Source organism: Haliotis cracherodii, unplaced genomic scaffold (assembly GCF_022045235.1).
Source record: "Haliotis cracherodii isolate W230 unplaced genomic scaffold, xgHalCrac1.p SCAF_8, whole genome shotgun sequence".
NCBI lineage: Eukaryota > Metazoa > Mollusca > Gastropoda > Lepetellida > Haliotidae > Haliotis > Haliotis cracherodii.
In genome coordinates this window covers 13,133,020-13,156,749 of record NW_027266341.1, presented here as the reverse complement: position 1 = coordinate 13,156,749, position 23,730 = coordinate 13,133,020, and the positions used below count along the sequence as shown (strand labels likewise).

Below are 23,730 nucleotides of genomic sequence, written 5' to 3'. Positions count from 1 at the left end.
TTTCAACAAGCGAAGAAAGAAAACACCACCGCCCACCTGCACTATATTTTCAAAAGTCATTGCCTGAGAATCAATTCTTTTATTTTTTAAGCCTAAAATACCTAGCTTTCAGGAAATAATTTGTTAAAATCCCTGTGGCCTATATATGGATTTTTGTAACTCAAGTAAATTGTTGTGCGTTAGATAAACCAGTTATCTTCATTGAAACAGGCGACCGCCTCTGTTGTCCAGTGGACAGACCATCTGCCTGGAGAGTGGAAGGGTGGTGGTTCAATCCCCTGGCCAAGTCAAACCAAACAACATTAAGAGATGCCTGCCGGACGTTCAGCATAAAGGGGCTAGAACATGGACTGGTCAACTCGGAGTCCACATGATGTGTCTGAGATGGGTATTCATGTTAAACTGCGGCATGGTGTCTCAGTGGGCTAGCACTATTAAACCAGACTAGTGCAAACAGCCACACATGTGCATACACTTGTTATGTAAGTGCACTAATCTTGAACATGACGTTAAACTCCATATTTCACATCTCCTTGAAGATAGCACTTGCTGACATACTGCAAAGTTACCATTTTTCAAAGATGAAATTAATAAAAAAAATAATAAGAAAATGAAATTTTAATAATTCAAACTACCTACTTTATTTTCTAATCAGCTAATAAAGGAAACATACATATTTGGGGGTGATAATGGTGGCGGAGGGTCAAACCAGTTATTGCTTTATAGAACCTGACCTTGACCCGACGTTGAGCAGATGTGTGAAGCGTATTGTTTAATTACCTATTTGTGCAGTATTTTTATTTGTTCAAATTTGAAGTAAGAGTTCAACATTCTTGTGTTTTAGAACTTGGCTTATCTCATCAGGAATGACAGCTGACACCTTTCTCTGGTAATTATCCTGGGGATGCTATGACAGCAAATATCAGACAAGACAAGCATTTGTTAGCGAATACATTCAGTCCTCTAACCAGTATTGACAATTATACATGTAACAATATTTCTAAGTCTAGTTTCATCACAACATACCAACGAGCATGCTTCAGTTTGAAAGAGAGGCGGGTTATAAGGCCAGGGCATGGCAAACGCTGTTTGTAGGCTCTAATTAGGGAGTATATATCGGGGAGAAAGTCATGATGACGTAATCAAAATATTTATTTCAATGAGTTGATTAGAGTTACACATAAAGCAACTTTGGTTAATATTTTATCAAAATCTGAAATCTTTATCCAGTCATTCTAGTTTATCCAGTGTATAGTATCGCCATCTACTGGGATAAATAGTCTGGACCCATTGACTTCCAAACTTTGGTTCTGACTCAACTTACACCATGCTAAAAATAGCCAGCCAATCAATTACACTATGTTAAAAATATCCATCTGGTTGGTTACACTAAGCTAAAAATAACCAACCAATTAAATTACACTATGTTAAAAACAACCATCCAATTATATTTCACCATGCTAAAATAACCATCCAATCAAATTACACTATGTTAAAAACAACCATCCAATTATATTTCACCATGCTAAAATAACCATCCAATCAAATTACACTATGCTAAAATAACCATCCAATCAGATTACACTTTCTTAAAAACAACCATCCAATTATATTTCACCATGCTAAAATAACCATCCAATCAGATTACACTATGTTAAAAACAACCATCCAATTACATCACACTATGCTAAATAGTCACCCAAACATATTTGCAAAAATTGCAATGCAATCACATTACACTAATTGGAGAAGAAGTTCTGTGCTGATTCCTGCAAAGCTTTGGTGGTAATAGGGTCAAGGGCATTATCATAATAGGAAGCAGATACAGTAAACTGGATAAACAATGATGGCTGAGTGGGAAGTATCAAGTTTGTTATTTAAGTTGATATTTTTTAATGTATCCCACAAGAAGTAAAGATTACCCTCACCATTTGAGAGTTTGTTTTTTTACGCCCTCTTTCTGATATTTCTTGATTTTTTACATGACTTTCCACATAGTTGTTTATTAGCATGGAAGATGACCAATAATATTTTAATTTCTAGTCCCAAAAAATTAAATGTCTTGTTTTAATAAAAATTGTAGTCAATATGTGTAGGAAGAATAAATTGAAATTCTCTGAGTGGAATGGAGGTTCAATTACTATTTGATAGAAACAAATTAGCGGGATAATTAGGAAAATAAATCAATCTGGTACTGACAGTTAATCTATCATGACCTTTTACAAAATTGAGTAATCTTAGTAACAGGAAACATATTCTGATTTAAATAATGCTTGTTAATAAATGATTTAAATAATTTGTCCTTTCACTATGAAACATCCTTCTATATAGATAAATAGAGCTGAGTAAATGATAGTTGAAAAAACATAAAGTTTCCTCATATAAATAAACATTTCCGATTCCTGTGTTTAGAATAGACCAGTCCCTTTGTTCATCATGCCTGAAAATCAGGCCCAGTAACAGATTATTTTTGAGTAAGGATATATATTTTGGACAGTTAAGATCAACCAAACCATGATTGTTCAGTTTGGCCTTGTGGCTTCAAACCTGGAGCAGTCCATTCTGCTGTCATGGGGAGATCAAGCATTAGCACATGATTTGCACATGCAGTGTAGAAACGTTTGTAAAGAGCAACATACTGCTCAACTGACCCCATGTATGAATGGACTCCTCTGTCTTTCAGTGAAGCATCTGACAAGCTGGAGTTGGAGCTGACGTTCCATGTTGGTCCACCTGCCTCTTCTAACATGGAGGAGAGAATATTTCTGTACATTCATGTTTTTATGTCAAACTGGCAAACAGTTTTCAGAAGAGAAAGTTAGGATGACAGGAAGTCTATCAATGTCTCATACTTATTTGTACTGGTGTGATCGTATCCCACGACCTTGATCTCAGTTCCACCGAATATGACCTCGAGGTCCACCGCTCGCTCTTTGTCCCCAGTTAGATCTGGCATGCGGACTATCAGTGACCCACATTTCTCAACCCCGGCCTCGTCCGTGTATTTCACGTGTCTCTTAGAAGATCGGAAGAACTCGAAAATAATTCCTTTCTGGTTGGTAATAATGGGAGTGTATGTTTCCCTCCATATCTCATTGTGGCCAATCGTCTCTCCAGCTTCAGCCCACGTCTGTAATATGTTCTTACAGAGGGTGACACCGTCGGAGACGACTCGGAGGTCCTCTCGGTGCACCCCTTCCTCGTACGGCAAGTATGACCCCACACCGTATGTGAAACGACAGATCCTCTGCCATATTGAACTAGGATCGTGGCCGAATGCTACTGCTCCCCTAACAACTGCAAGACTAGCTTCATCTGGAACAAGGCACGTCACCCTTTCGCTAAAATGAGTTTTCAGAGCTTGTTGCAAACGACTGGATTCTGCAAAGCCACCAACCAGGAAGATGTACTGTAAGTCTTTGGTCTTTGGCTTCTGGAGAAGCTGGTCTACATGGTCTTTAATCTGTGCTAAGGCATCGGCAAACAGTGACGTCACGACTGCCGACGTCAACACCAGCTTCCCAGACGAGAATTTGACTTCATTATTATTGTCGGCAGCGAATGTTTTGATAGCTTGTTGTACACTGACACGATTGTGTTTGAAGTTACAGAAGTTGTAAGGCAGAGACACACGGATACTATCACACTCTCCTCGCTTCTTGATCTCAAAGTCCTGCAGAAGTTCCACAAAATCCTTGGGGTAATTCTGCTGGAACTCAGTGATGAAGTCTTTGCCGAAGATTCTGTGGAGAAGATTCAGGAACTGCTTGTCTATGATGGTGCCACCCCAGGCCCCACCAGTAGCGCGGAACAGTTCCCGGATCCTCCCGTCCTTACGGATCTTGTGGGCCACACAATCAATAGTTCCACCTAAATAAAGAACACACCATTAGTGAGTAAACAAGATTTGATATAGGACAGAAGCAGCATGTGTTTCCAAAATAAATAAAAAAGGTATAGAAAAAAGATCATATGAAAAAAAAGAGGAACACTTCTTTCCTCATCACTGGTGTGTTCTGAATACATTTAAGTCCTCTGGAAATACCATTTCTATTTTTTACATTATCTTTTAAACTATATCTTTTGTTATATTTATTTCTATTCTTGTAAAAGATATCAAGACATTATTCCATTTCATCATGATAAAATGGAGACTGCTCCAGTCTTGATCTTACAACACTTCTAAAGAAAGTCCTTGTAAGATGTGGTGTCCCATCAGTTGTGTATTCATATGATCCAATAGTCAGGGATCAGGGCCCTGTTCCACAAAGCGATCTTAGTGCTACGTTGATTGTAAGCCTATGATAAAGTATGGGAGTTACCACCAACTTAGCGCTAAGATCGCTTTGTGGAACATGTCCCAGGCATTTATCACTGGAGTGAGTGAGTTTGTTTAACACCGATTGTAAAAGTATTCCAGTTATATCACGGCATGTTGGCATAATGTGGGAGGAAAACCTGCAGTGATGCAGGTCTCAGACGTTAACCACTTTGGTGAAACCCTGAGCACCGGTATGGTGCTGACAAACCTAAAATCATAATCGGCGCGAACAGGAATTCGAACCCATTGATATATTTCTGGCATGTCCAAGCGACACAACTCTGCACATTGAATTGTGCCCCTAAAGGGCTGAAGGGATTAAGAAGTATGAGTCATGATTACAATACACTATTGGGAGGGTTGTGTATGGGAGAGAGCCTGATTTGACATCACATCCTTTGATATAAGAAATCTCCAACAAAACCATACAATAAATATCAATTTACTTTGATGATTTACAAATAGTTGATTGGCTAACAGTTGCTTTTAACAAATGAATTAGTGTTAAACAACCTAGCTAATGCAGGTGTTATTCCCCATTGTTGAATGTTTAATGTTTCAATCGTCACCTCCCAGAATTGTGTAAGTGGTTGTTAATATACAAATCAGGCCAGACTAGCCAATGTCTGAAAGCAATCAGGCAGGCATGGCACACAGCCAATTCCTATCCTAGTCAGCTCTTAAAGTAAAGGGCAGGGATTTCATTATATACCGCAATATTATTTAATGTATCAAGATATTCATAATACTGATCCTGTACTGATACATGTTTATTATATTGATACAAAATTAATAATTCACTGCCAGAGAAACATTACATTTAATGAGATTACGAGGGAGATGGACATTCAAAAGATGGAAAATTCAATCATGCTTCCCCCAATACCAACATGAGTCTACATCTACAAAACTGCTGATATGACACGCATGTACCTCCAGCATCCACGACGAGGTACTTGGTGCCGGGCTCGAAGCAAGGGTTGGATGCTTGTGCGGTGTCCTTGTAACCGACGAAGTCTGTAGCAGGGAGGTTGCGGCAGTGCAGGGAAGCGGCCTCGGGCTCTAGGGCCATCACCAGCTGCTCACTGTGGGGCGTCAGGATCAGAGAACCCTGCAACAAAGACAAGTGAGCTAAATTGTTGTAATAACTGTGTGCATTGCTGTTTTCTAATTACACACATTAACTAACATTTCACATCAGGGATTTCTGTAAGTTGCCATGCCTATCAGAGTCTTGACCTAATATCATTCACAAACTAAATAATCCAACAAATATCAGGTAACTGAACGCTCTTTGAAGCATTTAATACTACTGATAATCTACAGGCTACAAAATCAAATATAGAATGTTGTTACCCCTTGTGTTAAACCCCAAAACATGCTTTGGAGATGGAGCAAAGGGGAATAACTCTAAATATTTGTGAAATATGTGCCACAATAATACTATTACCTTCAGGTTATGATTTGTCATTGCAGATATCACTCAAGAACTAAAGCAATAGTTCATGGCTGTAGGGGTATAGTTTCAATGTTATTTAACCCACTCTCTCCATAGGTATGAAGTTGGTTTGTAATAACTGGGTGACAGACCATTTTTCAAACTTAGTTTATGATTCCTCTGACTCAAAAATTTGAAATATGAAAAATTAGAAGTTAAACGGGTTACCAACTCATTTACTATCAATATAACAATATCAATTATTCAACAAGGTATGATCAGATTATAGATCTGTGTCAATATTGGAAGGGAGGTAACTCTAAACTCTAAATGTGACAAAAAAGAGTCTAACAGTTACAATTTAATGTCAAGGTTCCTTAAAACAAAAAGACATAATATCAAAATGATATTAAATATGGTCCATGGTCATATATATAATCGAAACTATAACTATAACTTTAAGAATTAGCTGATCTAAAATATCAAAATCCTCTCGGTCAATTTTACTGCCTGCAACATACTACATTTAGAATCCCCCCTCTGGATCCACCCATGAATATCAATGTTATTTTATGCCGCAGAGAGGAATTTTCTAGTTACCGTATTTGACGTAATAAGCGGCCCTCTCTGATAAACGCCCACAGCGATATTTGCTAATATATTGGCTAGTGAACAATCCCAATTAGCACCCCTTCCGATTTATCAATGTACAAAAGACTTATTTATTCGTGTATAATACGCACTCATGTGTTATATGCACCCTTAATTGTGGGCAACTAAATTCTGGAAAAATATATCTGTCGTATATAAACATTTCAGGCTGTCAGCATAAACCACGAAATTCATCTTTCAACTGCTTTTTTTTTTACCAAAATAATATTCTAATAAGAGCCTTCTATTTCTAATTTTGAGAGCGCCCTGTGCCTTTATTACGTCGAATACGGTATATCATCCAACATACCCTGTACGCTGCCTCCCTCATGAACTGCTTGGCGTTCTCGTCCCAGATAGCGGGGACGGTGAGCACCCAGCGGACGGTGTCGGGGTGGGGGTCGTACCCCAGGTGAGCCCCGATAGCACGTAGCATGTGTTTCTTCATGAAGTTGAGGGAGTGTGCGAACACATCCACAGCAAGCTGACTCTTGCCATTGGCATCCTTCAGCGTGATGTCTGCATTCAGCTCCTGAAATAGATGGTATTTGTTGTTATCAGTAACTCTGTCTGGACTGGTCAGCTCGGAGTCAGTATACCGTGTCTGAGTGGTGTATCCATGTAAAACTGCGGCATGGTATCTCAGTTAGCTGGCTAGCACCATAAACCTGTAAAGATCCGGGGTGGAAAAGGTCCTCAGCAACCCATGCTTGCTGTTAAAGGCGACTATGCTTATCATAAGAGGCCATAAGAGGCGACTAACGGGATCGGGTGGTCAGGCTCACTGACTTCGTTGATGCATGTCATCGATCCCAATTGCGTGGATCGATGCTCATGATATTTATCACTGGATTAAATTGTTTGATAGGCATTACTTAGAAGTTGACGGATGAAAAGATAGACACAATTTTATGGATAACAACTTCTTTAATACTGGATTGTCTGGTCCAGACTCGATTATTTACTGACCGCTGTCATGTAGCTGGAATATTGCTGAGTGCGGCGTTAAACAACAAACCAACCATAAACCTGGCGTACAGGGGGATAACTCCAAATATGTCCCCAATAATATCATTACTTTCAGGTTTAATTCGGCCATTGCCTTCATCTGAGTATATCTGATATATTATAAAACATGCGTTTTACTGATACATAAATATATAAACCTTTTTTTATAAACCGAGATTGTGACATCAATAAATGACTTATTACTATAATAAAACAGGGAATAAATAGTATAACGGAACCTCATACTAAAGTTCTTGTTTGTTTAGGAATATTACATTGAAACTCCTTATTTGGGTTTATATCCTTCTCGTCTGTCATCTACGTTATACAGTGAACGATCTATATGGATTTTACAAGGAAATATTGAGAGCTGCTCATGTATATAAAAGGAAATTACATCTTCAAACCGACCTGAGTCGACCTTGACCTTTACGTTAACTCGTCTGCTCTATAGTTAGTCAACGTATTTTAACTGTAAATGTTACAGTCACGGAAAACGAGTCTACAGTTAGTTTTTACTTATTTTCTGTTAACAAATGAATATTAATAACCATGTTCCAGCTATACGTAGGAAGAATGTTTTTAACTGGTTAGCGTTCTCAACGTTAAAGGCTTACTAAGACAGATGACTAATGACCCATCTGGTTCCGCCTATATTCAATCAGCTGATTATTCTGTCCCTTTCAATTTATATGATTTATATTTATAATACATAAATGGTTTATGACAGATGCTTGTCGGTTATTCGAATATTTGAGTGACACACAATTCTACTTTTCGGTTTGGAACAAATTGCTTTGCTATAAAAGTAACGGTACTGCTTAGAGGAAGCACGTGTCTGCAGAGTCACGTGATAGGTCACATGATCACTCCATGTGGGTCTTACACAGTATTATGTCACAATCTAGCTCTTTATAACATGACTAAAATATGCGGAATGACATAGCTTAGAAATTATTCATGATGAGGTACTACGATTGATATCAAGCGATGACAACAGAACAAAGAACGAGCATCCATGCATGAAATAAAAACATTTATACGGAGTTTAATTACTGTAAAATTATCAAAAATCAGCTGAATCAACACACGATGTGACATGACTCGACGGCAGATTGGAAGAAGAATACTTCAATCAGACTGTAATGAAAGATGGATACATGGATACTGTATAGTTTCAAAACAAAGGAAATACACCAGTACCCACCTTATTGTCGTACAGCTTCATCTTGAATCTGTCAAAGTAGTAATAATCCCCGGCCTCATCCTCGGCGAGATCATTATACCTCGACACTGCTTCAAACCCAAATGCCTCAAACTGACCGTCGGATTTAAGCAAAAGGCAGGTGGGAGTTTTATGCAATAGAAATCCCTGAGTTTGGCCCCAGTTCTTGTTAACATGTATCGCGTCTTTGTTAGAGGCGAATGAATACGCATAGCCGCTAAACGTTGTACCAAAATCTATGGCCGCAACTATTTGATATTCTGCCGTATTCTCCGAGTCGGGTGGATCGTCTGTTGGGGACTTCATACCTCCGCTGCACATGGGGCTCACATCAACTGGCTTCAGCGATGAGGTGGATATATTCGGTTCGGAACTTTCGGCCATTTTCCCTGACTTCCAATTATATTCCAGTCTCCCAATGCAGCTCGCGCCACGCTCATTAATATAGAGTTATTGATCGATCCGCCTCACCCAAGATTAAACCCCCTCCACATCTGTCAGTGTCCATTTCGCGCAGACAAAAGATTCGAGGAAGTGTTTAGTATAATGTAAGAAATATTATTAGTTTGTCAATATTTTACTGAAATGAAATAGCATAATTATTGATTAAAAATTGTCTGGGTTTTGAGTACGCGCATGTGCAGTGTTACCAAAGACTGTGGAGACACCGCTTCTGTGCACGGAGAGCGGTGTAATGAATTCGAGTGACTCCAACAGTGGAAAATCGATAACTTTACCCAAAATTCCAAGCCGGTTGTTGGTCACTGTGAATCATCGCATGTATACGGTGTCAGGTAAGAAATTCTTGAATATATCTGAATGAAACGCACAAAACAATCTCAGCTAGTACTGCAATGTTTGATTTTTACCCTGAGCGAATTATGCGAGACAAAGCCACAAGGAAAAATACCTTATAGTGCAGTAGAACAGCACACGCGGCGCACGAGAGACCGAGGATTGTGATTGACGCGTGTTGATGTCGCGATAACCCAGCTCACGCGCCTCCTTCAAGTACGTGTATATTGCAATCATGTCTATTTCAGATGTCCATTTCACCACACATAGTTTGTACTATACAAGTTCCTTATCCACGTGAGGCTCGAGATAATATTCCAACACATCCCAACGCTGAATTTCTGCATATACAACGGGAAGAACTGTAGTTTCGCTCGACGCTAATGCTATTTTTCGATTTCCTCTTTCTTTGTAATATGTATGAAGACCCATTTGACTGGAAATTGTTCAGGGTTATTTTCTGTTCTGTGATTGTTTCGTTTGTTCTTAATGGGAAACACAACTGTAATCGGGAGATCGTTTTGTTTGAAGGCGCGTTAGTAAAATGACGCCATATATGTTTGTGTTCGTAAGACTTTCCGATGCGGTTTGTGGGGTGGACGGTTACGAGTGTACTCGAGTAAGCCGTCTTGTGAATGCTATGCATTTTTTGTCTGACAGTGAGCGACTATTGTTTTACACCGCTTTTAAAAAGCATTATCACGGCGGAGGACACCGAAAATGAGCTTCTTATATTGTACCCATGTTGGGAATCGAACCCGGACCTTCGGCGTGACGAGCGAACGCTTTAACCACTATAGGCTGATCTGACATATGCTATATAATGTGAGAGCAAGTGAAGGCCATATAAGGGCTATTAGACTGTGAGGGGCGGTGGGGTAGCCTAGTGGTTAAAGCTCTCGCTCGTCACGCTGAAAACGGGTTCGATTCCCGACATGGGTACAATGTGTGAAGCCCATTCTGGTGTCCCCCGCTGTGGTATTGCTGTAATACTGCGTAAAACCATACTTACTCACTCACTTTTAGTCTTTGAACATTTATGTTAGTGAGTGAGTTGTGTTAAACGCCGCTTTTAACAGATCACTGCCTGTCAGCTTAAATGTGGGCGGAATGCCCGAAGATATGCAGGGCTAAGACGTTGGTGAAACGCACGAGCACGGGTATGGTTCTGACACACCAAGGATTGTTGTCAGGGCGAATCTGGGATTCGAACCCACTACCATTGCATTATACACTGCATATATACAACCGTGACATTTCTGAAATATTGTCGTTTAAACGTAGTTACTTGTTGGAGTCTGGTCCAGATAATCTGGTGATCGATATTGTGAACAACGATCCCCGTGAATCGGGGAATGTTGACCCGCAATCAACCCTATTAGTCTCCAGGCCTGACCACCCGATCCATTTAGTCACCTCTTATAGAACCAGCAGAGGTTGCTGGGACATTTTCGAACCCGGCATCTACACGGGGAGAGTTATTAATCCTCTACAGGACATGCTACAGAGGGCACAGTTACGCGGACTTGAAACTCATCTCCTTAATAATAAACACAGCGCAGGAAATTGACACATGTTGTTACGTACTGTTTAAATATACAAGTTATTGTACTCTCACTTTCATAACAAGTGTCCCCCTGCAACACAAGCGTCTCTTGTACATCCGGGTATTGTCCGTCTATATAGTACGGAAGCCTTTTGGGGCCATTTGTATTTTTATTTTAAGATACTAAGTTGAAATTTCAAGATGTTACGTTCAGATTTTAAGATACATACTAAGTTGAAATTTCAAGATAATAAGTTCAAATTGCAAGATAATATACAGAAATTTCAACATAACATTTTGAAATTTCAAGATACTGAGTTGAAATTTCAAGGAAAAAAACAAATGAGCATAAAAGGCTTCCGTAATATCAGGGCACTACAGGGAAATCCTCAATGATTCATACAAAGGAAACACACCCTATACGACTTATGTTAGCTTCAATATGTCACTCAATGAACAGGAAATTATCAGTCCATGAAAGAAGGTGACGTGGTGATGTTTAGCGCGGTTGTAGCAGATGTCGTTGCTGTAACTCGGAATTAAGAGCTGATCAGTGCTTCAAATGGGATTTAGAGGGTTGATCATCGTTATTGCTGGTAAATGTAGCCATTGTTACGATCAGGATTAACAGGTGGTCAGTGATAGGATTGGAATTTGAGAGCTGATCATGGCTTCTAATAGGATTTAGAGGGTTGGTCATCGCTGTGGTGGGGATTTAAAATGTGGCCATCGCTAGGATCGGGATTAACAGGTGGCCATCGCTAGGATCGGGATTAACAGGTGGCCATCGTTAGGATCGGGATTAACAGGTGGCCATCGCTAGGATCGAGGTTAACAGATAGCCATAGCTAGGATTGGGATTAACAGGTGACCATCGCTAGGATCGGGGTTAACAGGTAGCCATCGCTAGGATCGGGATTAACAGATGGCCATCGCTAGGATCGGGGTTAACAGGTAGCCATCGCTAGGATCGGGGTTAACAGGTGGCCATCGCTAGGATCGGGATTAACAGGTGGCAATCGCTAGGATCGGGATTAACAGGTGACCTTCGGTAGGATCGGGGTTAACAGGTAGCCATCGCTAGGATCGGGATTAACAGGTGGCCATCGCTAGGATCGGGATTAACAGGTAGCCATCGCTAGGATCGGGATTAACAGGTGGCCATCGCTAGGATCGGGATAAACAGGTGGCCATCGCTAGGATCGGGATTAACAGGTGGCCATCGCTAGGATCGGGATTAACAGGTAGCCATCGCTAGGATCGGGATTAACAGGTGGCCATCGCTAGGATCGGGATAAACAGGTGGCCATCGCTAGGATCGGGATTAACAGGTGGCCACCGCAAGGATCGGGATTATTAGGTAGCCATCGCTAGGATCGGGATTAACAGGTGGCCATCGTTAAGATCGGGATTAACAGGTGGCCATCTAAGATCGGGATTAACAGGTGGCCACCGCAAGGATCGGGATTATTAGGTAGCCATCGCTAGGATCGGGATTAACAGGTGGCCATCGTTAAGATCGGGATTAACAGGTGGCCATCTAAGATCGGGATTAACAGGTGGCCATCGCTAGGAACGGGATTATTAGGTAGCCATCGCTAAGAACGGGATTACCAGGTGGCCATAGCTAGGATCGGGATTAACAGGTGGCCATCGCTAGGATCGGGATTAACAGGTAGCCATCGTTAGTATCGGGATTAACAGGTAGCCATCGCTAGGATCGGGACCAACATGTGGCCATCGCTGGGATCGGGATTAACAGGTTGCCATCGCTAGGATCGGGATTAACAGGTGACCATCGCTGGGATCGGGATTAACAGGTGGCCATCGCTGGGATCGGGATTAACAGGTGGCCATCGTTAAGATCGGGATTAACAGGTGACCATCGCTAAGATCGGGATTAACAGGTGGCCATCGCTAGGATCGGGATTAACAGGTAGCCATCGTTAAGATCGGGATTAACAGGTGACCATCGCTAGGATCGGGATTAACAGGTGGCCATCGCTAGGATCGGGGTTAACAGGTAGCCATCGCTAGGATCGGGATTAACAGGTGGCCACCGTTAGGATCGGGATTAACAGGTGGCCATCGTTAGGATCGGGATTAACAGGTGGCCATCGCTAGGATCGGGATTAACAGGTGGCCATCGCTAGGATCGGGGTTAACAGGTAGCCATCGCTAGGATCGGTATTAACAGGTGGCTTTCGTTAGGATCGGGATTAACAGGTGGCCATCGCTAGGATCGGAATAAACAGGTAGCCATCGCTAGGATCGGGATTAACAGGTGGCCATCGTTAGGATCGGGATTAACAGGTGGCCATCGCTGGGATCGGGATTAACAGGTGGCCATCGCTAGGATCGGGGTTAACAGGTAGCCATCGCTAGGATCGGGATTAACAGGTGGCCATCGTTAGGATCGGGATTAACAGGTGGCCATCGCTAGGATCGGGGTTAACGGGTAGCCATCGCTAGGATCGGGATTAACAGGTGGCCACCGTTAGGATCGGGATTATTAGGTAGCCATCGCTAGGAAGGGGATTACCAGGTGGCCATCGATAGGATCGGGATTAACAGGTGGCCATCGTTAGGATCGGGATTAACGGGTGGCCATCACTAGGATCGGGTCAAACATGTGGCCATCGTTAGGATCGGGATTAACAGGTGGCCATCGTTAGGATCGGGATTAACAGGTGACCATCGCTAGGATCGGGATTAACAGGTGGCCATCGCTAGCATCGGGATTAACAGGTAGCCATCGTTAGGATCGAGATTAACAGGTGGCCATCGCTAGGATCGGGATTAATAGGTGGCCAAGGCTGGGATCGGGATAATCAGGTGGCCATCGCTAGGATCGGGATTATCAGGTGGCCCTCGCTAGGATCGGGATTAGCAGGTGGCCATCGATGGGATCGGGATTAACAGGTGACCAAGGCAAGTGGAATTAAGGAACTGACGATGTTTTGACTCTCTGTTGCCAGCACAACACACTGAGGATAGGCAACCTTCCAGCTAACATGTCTGGCGATGCCAAGAAAGACCTGATAGCGGAGGCTCGGAGCTTCTCCGCGAGTCTCTCCAACGTCTTCCTCATGAAGAAGAGGGACCAGCAGACGAGACACCTCCTGGAGAAGGCTCAGAATCTCGTGGAGGGTCTCTTGGCGGAGAACCAGCGTCTGTCGTCCAACACCGGCACCCCCCGCCAGACGCGCGGGGGAGGCATGGGCCAGCTGTGGGTCAAGCTGGACGAGATGAAGAGAGAGAATGAAGATCTCCGGAGACAGCTCGGGCGCCATGATGACAGGTCCACGCCCACCAAAAATATGAGTAAGTGCTGGAATGTTGTGTAAATGTAACAAAATAATGTATCACCAGTTCATTGTATTTCAGTCCCGATCCCATCTATAAGAGGCTGATAATGTACTTCGACGTGTATACAGAATTTAACCCTCGTATTTACTGATAACTAAATGTCTATACGATCCAAGGTCACGGTCCTGGTGACGTCATCATTGCTGATCTTCAGAAGACCAAGACTGAGAACGAGGCTCTGAGGACTCAGGTAGAGAGTCTGCAGAAGACGGTAAAGGAACTCCAGAACATCACCGCCACAGTGCAGGTGCGTGCTGCATTGTCTAAGGACGCTGGTATAGATACCGTTGGCGTTACAAGTTGTTTTGTTTGTTTGTTGTTTAACCCCGCACTCAGCAATGTACCAGCTATATGACGGCGGTCTGTAAATAATCGAATCCAGTGATTTACATCATGAGCATCGATCCACGCAATTGATATACGATGACATGCATCAAACAAGTCAGCGAGCCTGACCACCTGATCCCGTTAAAACCTCTTACGACAAGCATAGTCGCCTTTCACGGCAAGCATGGGTTGCTGAAGACCTATTCCACCCCTGATCTTGGTGCAACACGGGCCTCTATTGTGTTAGTGGCACTACCGGTGTCATGATGAAGTATTGGGCTGAGGCACGTATACCCGTTACATTCTTCACGTCGTTTTGTGTTGGTGGTACTGGCGTTGGCACACTGGCAGATTGTGTTGTGTGGGGTGGACGTGCCTTCCCAGGGTAACATATTGTCACTGTCACTGTACGTTCGTGAATGCAGGTTTCATCAGTTTGCCGATAAACCACCAACGTCATCGGTTCAACCTCGGTGAATATATGAGCTGACACCACTATATTAATATCAAATGTTGGTTCCTTGAGTGTTGGTGACTGGAGCCGCCAAAGCCTGTAGTGGCCTTCTACCTGTATTTACAGGTCGAAATTATCACTGGGCCACTGGTGTCTTCTTGAGACCTTTGCTGGGTTGACTGAACGAGTTTTACGTCACAGGTTAAGCGTTAACACCTGTTTAGTCTTGGTTGATGCATATCATCGATCCCAATTGCGTTGATCGATGCTCATGATATTAATCACTGGATTGTCTGGTCCATAATCGATTATTTACAGACCGCCGTCATATAGCTGGAATATTGCGGCGTTAAACAACAAACCAACCAACCCTGTTTAGTCAGTGTTTTTATCACCACAAGTAGTGGTTAAGGCTTGTGTTGTGTTGAATGTGAATGCATTATCAGTTGAAGTTCCCGGGGGAGGTAATTGGAACAGCGCCATGACGTCAACCGATAAAGTAATGACATAGCTCAAAGAGAGTACGTTTACTTTCGGCACCTTTGATCTTTAAACGAAGCATCTTAGAGTACGAGTTGAGGTTCCAGAACAACAACCTCAGACAGGATCATTCCGCCTGTTTCAGGACGAGTACAAACGGGCTAAGATTGGTCTGGAGGCAGCACAGAAGTCTATGGAGAAGGTCCGCCATGATTACCGCAGTCTGGAGGCCAATTTTACATCTGCCAAGACGGAGAATGACTCTCTCAAACAGAAGTAAGGCTCAGTCACGGGCACGTGCATGATTATGGTTACAACCAAAAGTTGGAATCAGGATTCGAACCAATGACCATCGTATCCTCCTTTAAGAACTAACAAATAGTCTAGGAAATATTTTGGTACACAATACAATTTGTTTTCCCTGATGCTGGACGCATCCCTAGAGGTGGCTAGACTTGGTTTTATATAATCTAGGTGTCATAAAATACATATATTCCATAGACAGGTGCAGGACCAGCATTGTCCTTGCCCGGTATTGTATGGATGCACCTGTCGCCATTGTATACCATTGAGATCTATTTACAAGATGTGTATGTCCCGTGTTTGTATTACCTAGCCCTGCAATAACCAACATATATTCCTATTTGTGGCAAGCATGACTAGGTTCATAGGGTAAGACCGTTACGACTCGTATATAACAACAAAAATATTGTTTCTCGATAACTGTTGTCGTAATAATAGTGAGTGAGTGAGTTGGGTTTAACGCTGCTTTTAACAATATTCCAGTTATATCACGGCGTGTCAGCTAATGTGGGAGGAAAGCCCGAAGTGATGCAGGTCTAAGACGTTTACCACTTCGGTGAAACCCACGAGCACGGGTATGGGGCTGACAAACCTAGAAACATAATTGGGGCGAACCGGGATTCGAAACCACAATAATAGGTTTCTGGAGTGCCCAAGGGACGCAACTCTGCACAGCGAATCGCGGCGCCTAAGACGACTGGGCCACCCGTGCCCCCTGTCGTAATAATAGGTTTTCTATTAAATGACATCTTCTTGATAAGAAGGAAGAAACATTCATTTGCATTACGCCAGCATGCCAAGAGGTATTGCTTTAAACCTGTATCGTGGTAAACCGGTATTTACCTTTTTTGATAACCATTTTCTCAGGTTGACGAGCAGCGTAAAGCCTATGGTAAGGGCAGATAACCGCCTTACTGAGAACATCAACGAGCGATGTCGACCCAGTGTGATCGCCATGAGATACAACACTCTGGAGAGTCAGGAGTGGATGGATGCTAAGGAGTCACTCGAGGACAGCACCGCCATGGACGAAGAGGAGATAACTCGTTTTCTATGTTCTTCCATAATGGTTTGTTGTGTTATTCACCATGTGCCAGTATAATGAAGACTATAAACCAGTGAGTGGGGGAATTACGTTTATCGCCGAGTATTCCAGTTATATCACGGCTTGTCAGCTTAATGTGGGAGAAAAGCCCGAAGTGATGCAGGCCTTAGGGTAGACCAATACTACTTTTGTGAAACCCACGAGCACGTGCATGATTATGGTTACAACCAAAAGTGGGAATCAGGCGAAACTTGGATTCGAACGAATGACCATTGTTTCCTCCTTTAAGTACTTTTATGTTTTGATGACAAACTGAATGTTGGCACTTATTGTTGTTGAAGAAATTTAATAAAAACTGAGACAGAACCACATCACAAATAACATTAGGTGTAGTTATATGGAGGTAGTGATAATATTATGATAATATAATGATTAATTATAGTGTGTACTGGTCTAACGTAATGTCGTCTGTTACAGAAAACATTCGAGGCTTCCTGCGACACGTACCAGTGTCTGGAGCTCGCCATTGGGGAACTGCTGAGAAGACCGGCATTGGCGGTGAGTGTGTCATGGCCGCCTGGGGCTTAATTTAAACGTATACTGGCGGGCAAAAGAAAGTATACTCTTGAAAACTGGATTTGACAAAATCAATTACACACGTTATGAAAACGTTACTAGACAGAAAACGAAAGACTGCAAACTTAAGGTCCAAAACACAACTATGATACCATTTCAAATAACCATGGGGGCGGTCGGGTAGCCTAGTGGTTAAAGCGTTCGCTCGTCACGCCGAAAACCCGGGTTCGATTCCTGACATGGGTACAATGTGTGAAGCCCATTTCTTGTGTCCCCCGCCGTGATACTGCTGGAATATTGCTAAAAACGGCGTAAAACCATAACACTCACTCACTCAAATAACCATGTATTAAGTGTGTTTCATTTTTTAGGGAGCATCAGACATGGGTGTATACTTTCTTCTGCCGGGTAGTTTATTGTACTCACATGAAAAGGATTAGTCACACGTTGTGCCCTCTCTCATAGGTTTGCATGTATGCTTATTTGTAATTAATACATTTTGTAAAGATGTGTTGGTTGACATGACGCCAATTAGGTTCTAGTCAATATTATTATCACCAGTATCTTTCAAATCTCATTAAAATCAGATCTTAGTTCTCGCTGCCGCTAAACAAAGATCTGAGGACATCCCATTGCGGGTCACGTCAGATCGACCTTGCGCGAACTTTGACCGACCAATGGAATGATCGATCAGAAGGCAGCTTTCACGTGCTTTACGGCACAAATTTCAAATTGGCGACTACGCTTCGAAACATATTTTGACAAATTCTCGATTACAAATTTGAAACCTGAACAAAAAACATTCTGGAATGGCTAATAGATAGTCTAGATTGTAAGGATTCAGTCGTTAAACCCGTAACTATCGTTCGGAAAACCCCATGTTAAAGTTTTCGAGATTGCATAATTAGAAATCACATTCCGACTGTCACTTTCATAATCTGGTAAGCGACGCACTGATTCGTCGGATGAAAGGTCGTTCTGACGTGACCCCTAATGTTTGGCGGTAGCGAGAACTAAGATCTGATTTTAATGAGATTGAGTATCTTTCACGTTTAACAGTATTGAGTGTATCAATTCGTTACTAGCTAAGGGGCACTAAATGAAAAATGGTGCGTTTCACATGGGTTCACCATCTCAGTTCGGTTCCTCGTTTAAACCTTTTCTAAATAAATCTTCTTCTTTTTTAATTCGCTATCACCATGTCTTCATTTTGAATGTGTAATGTATGAAATGCATTACCCTATATATTTTTACACCAGGAGACACACATGTCTGCCACTCCTGTGATATAATCAATCTGTGGATATCTATATAACATTTCCTCGAATCCCATACGGCTAGGTTAAATGCATAATACATAGTATGTATGTCTGCTGTGGTGTTGCTTTGTCAGCCTTGCGTGTGTATACCCTGTATCTCACTTTCTCCTTCATCACAGATAAGTATAGTCCAGAGCGGCTTGAGCGCGGAACCAGCACAGCTTCCGGACGAGATGACCGACGCCATCCGAAGCCGGCTGAGACATAACTGCGACAACATTGACTCAGGGGAGCTGATCAAGGTACAGGATGGGCCAGTATAGGTCGAATAGGTTCCCACACCTCATGGTTGTCGTGATCAAGGTACAGGGTGGGTCAGTATAGATCTAATAGGTTCCCACACCTTATGGTAGTCGTGATCAGGGTACAGGATGGGCCAGAATAGGTTCCCACACCTCATGGTTGTCGTGATCAGGGTACAGGATGGGCCAGAATAGGTCCCCACACCTCATGATTGTCGTGATCAGGGTACAGGATGGGCCAGAATAGGTCCCCACACCTCATGATTGTCGTGATCAGGGTACAGGATGGGCCAGAATAGGTCCCCACACCTCATGGTTGTAGTGATCAGGGTACAGGATGGGCCGGAATAGGTCCCCACACCTCATGATTGTCGTGATCAAGGTACAGGATGGGCCAGAATAGGTCCCCACACCTCATGATTGTCGTGATCAAGGTACAGGATGGGCCAGAATAGGTCCCCACACCTCATGGTTGTAGTGATCAGGGTACAGGATTGGCCAGAATAGGTTCCCACACCTCATGATTGTCGTGATCAAGGTAAAGGATGGGCCAGAATAGGTCCCCACACCTCATGATTGTCGTGATCAAGGTACAGGATGGGCCAGAATAGGTCCCCACACCTCATGGTTGTAGTGATCAGGGTACAGGATGGGCCGGTACAGGATGGGCCGGAATAGGTCCCCACACCTCATGATTGTCGTGATGAAGGTACAGGATGGGCCAGAATAGGTCCCCACACCTCATGGTTGTAGTGATCAGGGTAAAGGATGGGCCGGAATAGGTCCCCACACCTCATGATTGTCGTGATCAAGGTACAGGATGGGCCAGAATAGGTCCCCACACCTCATGATTGTCGTGATCAAGGTACAGGATGGGCCAGAATAGGTCCCCACACCTCATGGTTGTAGTGATCAGGGTACAGGATGGGCCAGAATAGGTCCCCACACCTCACGATTGTCGTGATCAGGGTACAGGATGAGCCAGAATAGGTCCCCACACCTCATGGTTGTAGTGATCAGGGTACAGGATGGGCCAGAATAGGTCCCCACACCTCATGATTGTCGTGATCAGGGTACAGGTTGGGCCAGAATAGGTCCCCAGACCTCATGGTTGTAGTGATCAAGGTACAGGATGGGCCAGAATAGGTCCCCACACCTCATGATTGTCGTGATCAGGGTACAGGTTGGGCCAGAATAGGTCCCCAGACCTCATGGTTGTAGTGATCAAGGTACAGGGTGGGCAAGAATAGGTCCCCACACCTCATGGTTGTCGTGATCAGGGTACAGGTTGGGCCAGAATAGGTCCCCACACCTCATGGTTGTAGTGATCAGGGTACAGGATGGGCCAGAATAGGTCCCCACACCTCATGGTTGTCGTGATCAGGGTACAGGTTGGGCCAGAATAGGTCCCCAGACCTCATGGTTGTCGTGATCAGGGTACAGGATGGGCCAGAATAGGTCCCCACACCTCATGATTGTCGTGATCAAGGTACAGGATGGGCCAGAATAGGTCCCCAGACCTCATGATTGTCGTGATCAAGGTACAGGATGGGCCAGAATAGGTCCCCACACCTCATGGTTGTCGTGATCAGGGTACAGGATGGGCCAGAATAGGTCCCCACACCTCATGGTTGTCGTGATCAGGGTAGTCTTAATGGTAGTTAAATGGGGCAACAGGTAGTGAGCTCGATTCCCCAAATTGGTTGTACGTTTTCAGGTCTGCCATGGCCGAAATGTATGCCACAATTGCTATTAGTGATATACATTCACCGAATTTGACATGTTCACCAACTGCAAGCCATGGCTGCATGTATAATTGGTCACACGTGTTTTTGAGTAACTACGGTTAACAATACATTCTTGTGTTCCAGATCACCAAAAATACCTTGGAGAAAGAGTTCAAGGACGTGAAAGGCCTTATCAGCAATAAAGCCGTGAACCGCTACCTGCACGAGAGCGCGCGACTGACCTGGCAGATGGCAATACAACAACCCGCCATGAGAATGTCGGTGACGGACAAACGTTATAACGAGGAGCGTCACAAGCTGTGGTGGTCATGTGACCAAGCACGTGCATCGTCTGTCAGTCACTTTATCTGGCCGGTGCTCTTCGATTATGATGGCGGAAATCTCATGGTAAAAGGATGTGTGTTTGCAAGCTGACTCTACCACCATTTATATTGTGGCGTTTTGTGACAATGTTGTACATTTATATTTATCTATGCATTTATAAATGAACAATTCCTGATTCACCAAGACAATCCCAAACTGTTTGAGGTGCGCCGTCATGATTGTGTTTTGCCCAAAGATTGAAAACGTGAAGATTTCACGAGTGCTAACAGATGCCCCGTAAAAAGAATTATCTCGGGTGATAAACATCAGTGTTGTGACAGTATTATTTCCTATCCATGTAAATTTAATACGATCATTATGCGTGTAGTTTTTTAAATAGTTCTTTAATAATATACGTCGTACCTCTATCCGTGTCCCCGGTATTTAGAGATTTATACACCTGGAACAAAATTAACCACTATCCCTTCTTTTTTTCATATAAACGGAGCCTCAATATATCTTGTGGATACATCTACATAAGGCATTGATCTCGTTTTGTAAAATGTCTGGGGTAGCACTGGTACCTGCCAAGACGTTAGTACAAGAGCACCGGATGTTTCACTAGGTGGTCGACCACAAGTGCAAAGATGCATCACATGATGCAAAGATGCAAATGCAAAGACATAGAAGGGTAGTGAAATAACTATTGCCATGGTAACAGTTACGAAACATGTCTTGAAATAATCGATTTTGTTTCCTGTATTTCAACATGACAAAGCCCACATTGAAAACAAAACAAATCTATTTAGTCAAGAATGTAATTTCGGATGTTTATTTTATATGTAAATATATAGTAAGTGGTGCTTAACTATTTTCAAGGAGTGTATTGACGAATAATGTATTTCAACTATGTCAACAGGAGCTTTAAAACCACACAGGCACACACAGGCACACACATGCACGCACGCACACGCGCGCGCGCACAAATACAGACCCACACGCTACTCCCAGTTCGCTAAAATGGGTATAAAGTTACGGCCATTTTGTAAACTAGATATGAGTGTTGTTCCTTATTGAAGATAACACTCTTCTGATAATTTCGATCGATGTAGATTTGCCCAATATGAAACACTTATATTGACACAAAGGACAGTAAGTGTTTTACAGTATTGCATTAAGTAGTATAGGTAATGGGGGTTCTGGCTCACTTCCACTGGAGCCGGATTCATATACCTATACTGCTACTACAGGTAGCATTTTGGCATAAAAAATTCCATCTGTAGTAGCAGTATAGGTATATGAATCCGGCTCCTGTGGATGTGAGCCAGAACCCCCATTACCTATACTACTCATTACGTATTAAATAAGTTCCTTGTCTTCCTGCTATAAATACATGTATTAGAGTAATATGAAGTGTTTAACAGAAAGTATATGCTAGATACAACTGTCGTATTCATGATACTCTATAGCACTAATGGCAGCGCCAAAAGGACATGACACCAGTCAACTGGCCGAGGTATTATACAGCCATTCGTCACAACTCGCCCCTTTCCGTAACCTATTCGGCTTGTCGCAGAATAACACGAGTTGGTGACGAATGTTATGCAGCCAGCGGACTAAGCCGAGTGCACCCGAGTAACAAAACACCAACATTATTAAGATGCAGAAACGACTTCGAGTGTGTTTATTTCAGCAAAATCAAAATATCAATCAAACTAGAGTGTCACATGACTCATACCCCACACTTGTAAATATTATCACTGATTTACGAAGTCAAATTTCCAAGTTACCAAGCTAAATTACAACCACTAATGTATATATTCCGGTTCATGTTATTCTATGTAGTAATGTGATAGCCAGGCATCATTGTAATGTTTTCTGTGATCAGTAACTAGGGACATATAGAGATAGTTGCAAAGTCTTGCATGATTTTAAGGCTGTAATTTCATTATCTGGTACAAACAAATTAATTTGGCATAATGTGAGCAGAGTTATCCTCCATGCATTGCTGGTCAACAGATTACCGCATTTCCTCAAATTACTGCGTTGACCCCAATTAATTTCGAGTGCGGATTTAAAACTACGAGGTACAATATTTTAACGCTAATCCAGATCTTTCAAATGAAAATGTTGATGATCAAATCTAAAATACGCGTTTCTTGCCTACTGCACAGTCTTATGGGTAAAATCAGCAATTCGTTAGATGTATGCTAGATATTGAGAAATGCGAAGTGTCAAGCAAGCAATAGTGTTGGTAATATCCACTAAATCGTGATTTGTGTTAAGAATTTACCTTTGATTTTGTTGAAGTGCCGATGTTGTTGAAGCAAGCATTGTAAGAGTTGTGTCCCCTGCACCGCTAATGCTGAGTTAATCCTGTAGTTTCACCAGATTGTGTTCAGTTATGAATAATTTGTACATTGCAATTGTTGAATATTTTATGAATATGTGCTGAAATAAACACGTTTTTCTACACACAAACTTGCAGTCTTTGCTTCCCCGTTTTCACATGCTCCATCAAGTTTTAGGTCAGGCTGAGACTCATTGAGAGCATTGTGGTCCAGCACTGGGTACTGGGGA

General features: G+C 42.7%; 2 protein-coding genes across 3 annotated transcripts; one reads left to right on the top strand and one right to left on the bottom strand.

Moving 5' to 3' along the window:
- Positions 1-1,768: 1,768 nt before the first annotated feature.
- Positions 1,769-9,462, bottom strand: LOC139449334 (heat shock 70 kDa protein 12A-like). Its single transcript, XM_071230646.1, has 4 exons — positions 8,626-9,462; positions 6,721-6,942; positions 5,255-5,432; positions 1,769-3,870 (listed from the first exon to the last, which is right to left on the bottom strand). The coding sequence occupies exons 1-4, from the start codon at positions 9,025-9,027 to the stop codon at positions 2,819-2,821; spliced, it is 1,854 nt and encodes a 617-aa protein (XP_071086747.1). The 5' UTR covers positions 9,028-9,462; the 3' UTR covers positions 1,769-2,818.
- LOC139449336 (myosin-2 heavy chain, non muscle-like) lies at positions 9,295-22,295 on the top strand. Of its 2 annotated transcripts, none has more exons than XM_071230647.1 (8): positions 9,295-9,437; positions 13,963-14,308; positions 14,470-14,600; positions 15,760-15,890; positions 16,785-16,986; positions 17,440-17,520; positions 18,977-19,099; positions 20,971-22,295. In XM_071230647.1, the coding sequence occupies exons 2-8, from the start codon at positions 13,999-14,001 to the stop codon at positions 21,259-21,261; spliced, it is 1,269 nt and encodes a 422-aa protein (XP_071086748.1). In that variant the 5' UTR covers positions 9,295-9,437; positions 13,963-13,998; the 3' UTR covers positions 21,262-22,295. The 2 variants fall into 2 exon arrangements, with proteins under 2 accessions (XP_071086748.1, XP_071086749.1); XM_071230648.1 differs by lacking the exon at positions 9,295-9,437 and adding an exon at positions 9,585-9,654.
- The last annotated feature ends 1,435 nt before the right edge of the window (positions 22,296-23,730 follow it).

Bases quoted from the DNA above. Each gene is read 5' to 3' on its own strand.
- LOC139449336 (XM_071230647.1), top strand. From the start codon at position 13,999: ATGTCTGGCGATGCCAAGAAAGACCTGATAGCGGAGGCTCGGAGCTTC. The intron at 14,601-15,759 runs GTGCGTGCTGCA...CGCCTGTTTCAG, and splicing joins ACATCACCGCCACAGTGCAG to GACGAGTACAAACGGGCTAA. The intron at 17,521-18,976 runs GTGAGTGTGTCA...CCTTCATCACAG, and splicing joins TGAGAAGACCGGCATTGGCG to ATAAGTATAGTCCAGAGCGG.
- LOC139449334 (XM_071230646.1), bottom strand. From the start codon at position 9,027: ATGGCCGAAAGTTCCGAACCGAATATATCCACCTCATCGCTGAAGCCA. The intron at 5,433-6,720 runs GTATGTTGGATG...TCTTTGTTGCAG, and splicing joins TGAGGGAGGCAGCGTACAGG to GGTTCTCTGATCCTGACGCC. The intron at 3,871-5,254 runs GTACATGCGTGT...TTCTTTATTTAG, and splicing joins CCTCGTCGTGGATGCTGGAG to GTGGAACTATTGATTGTGTG.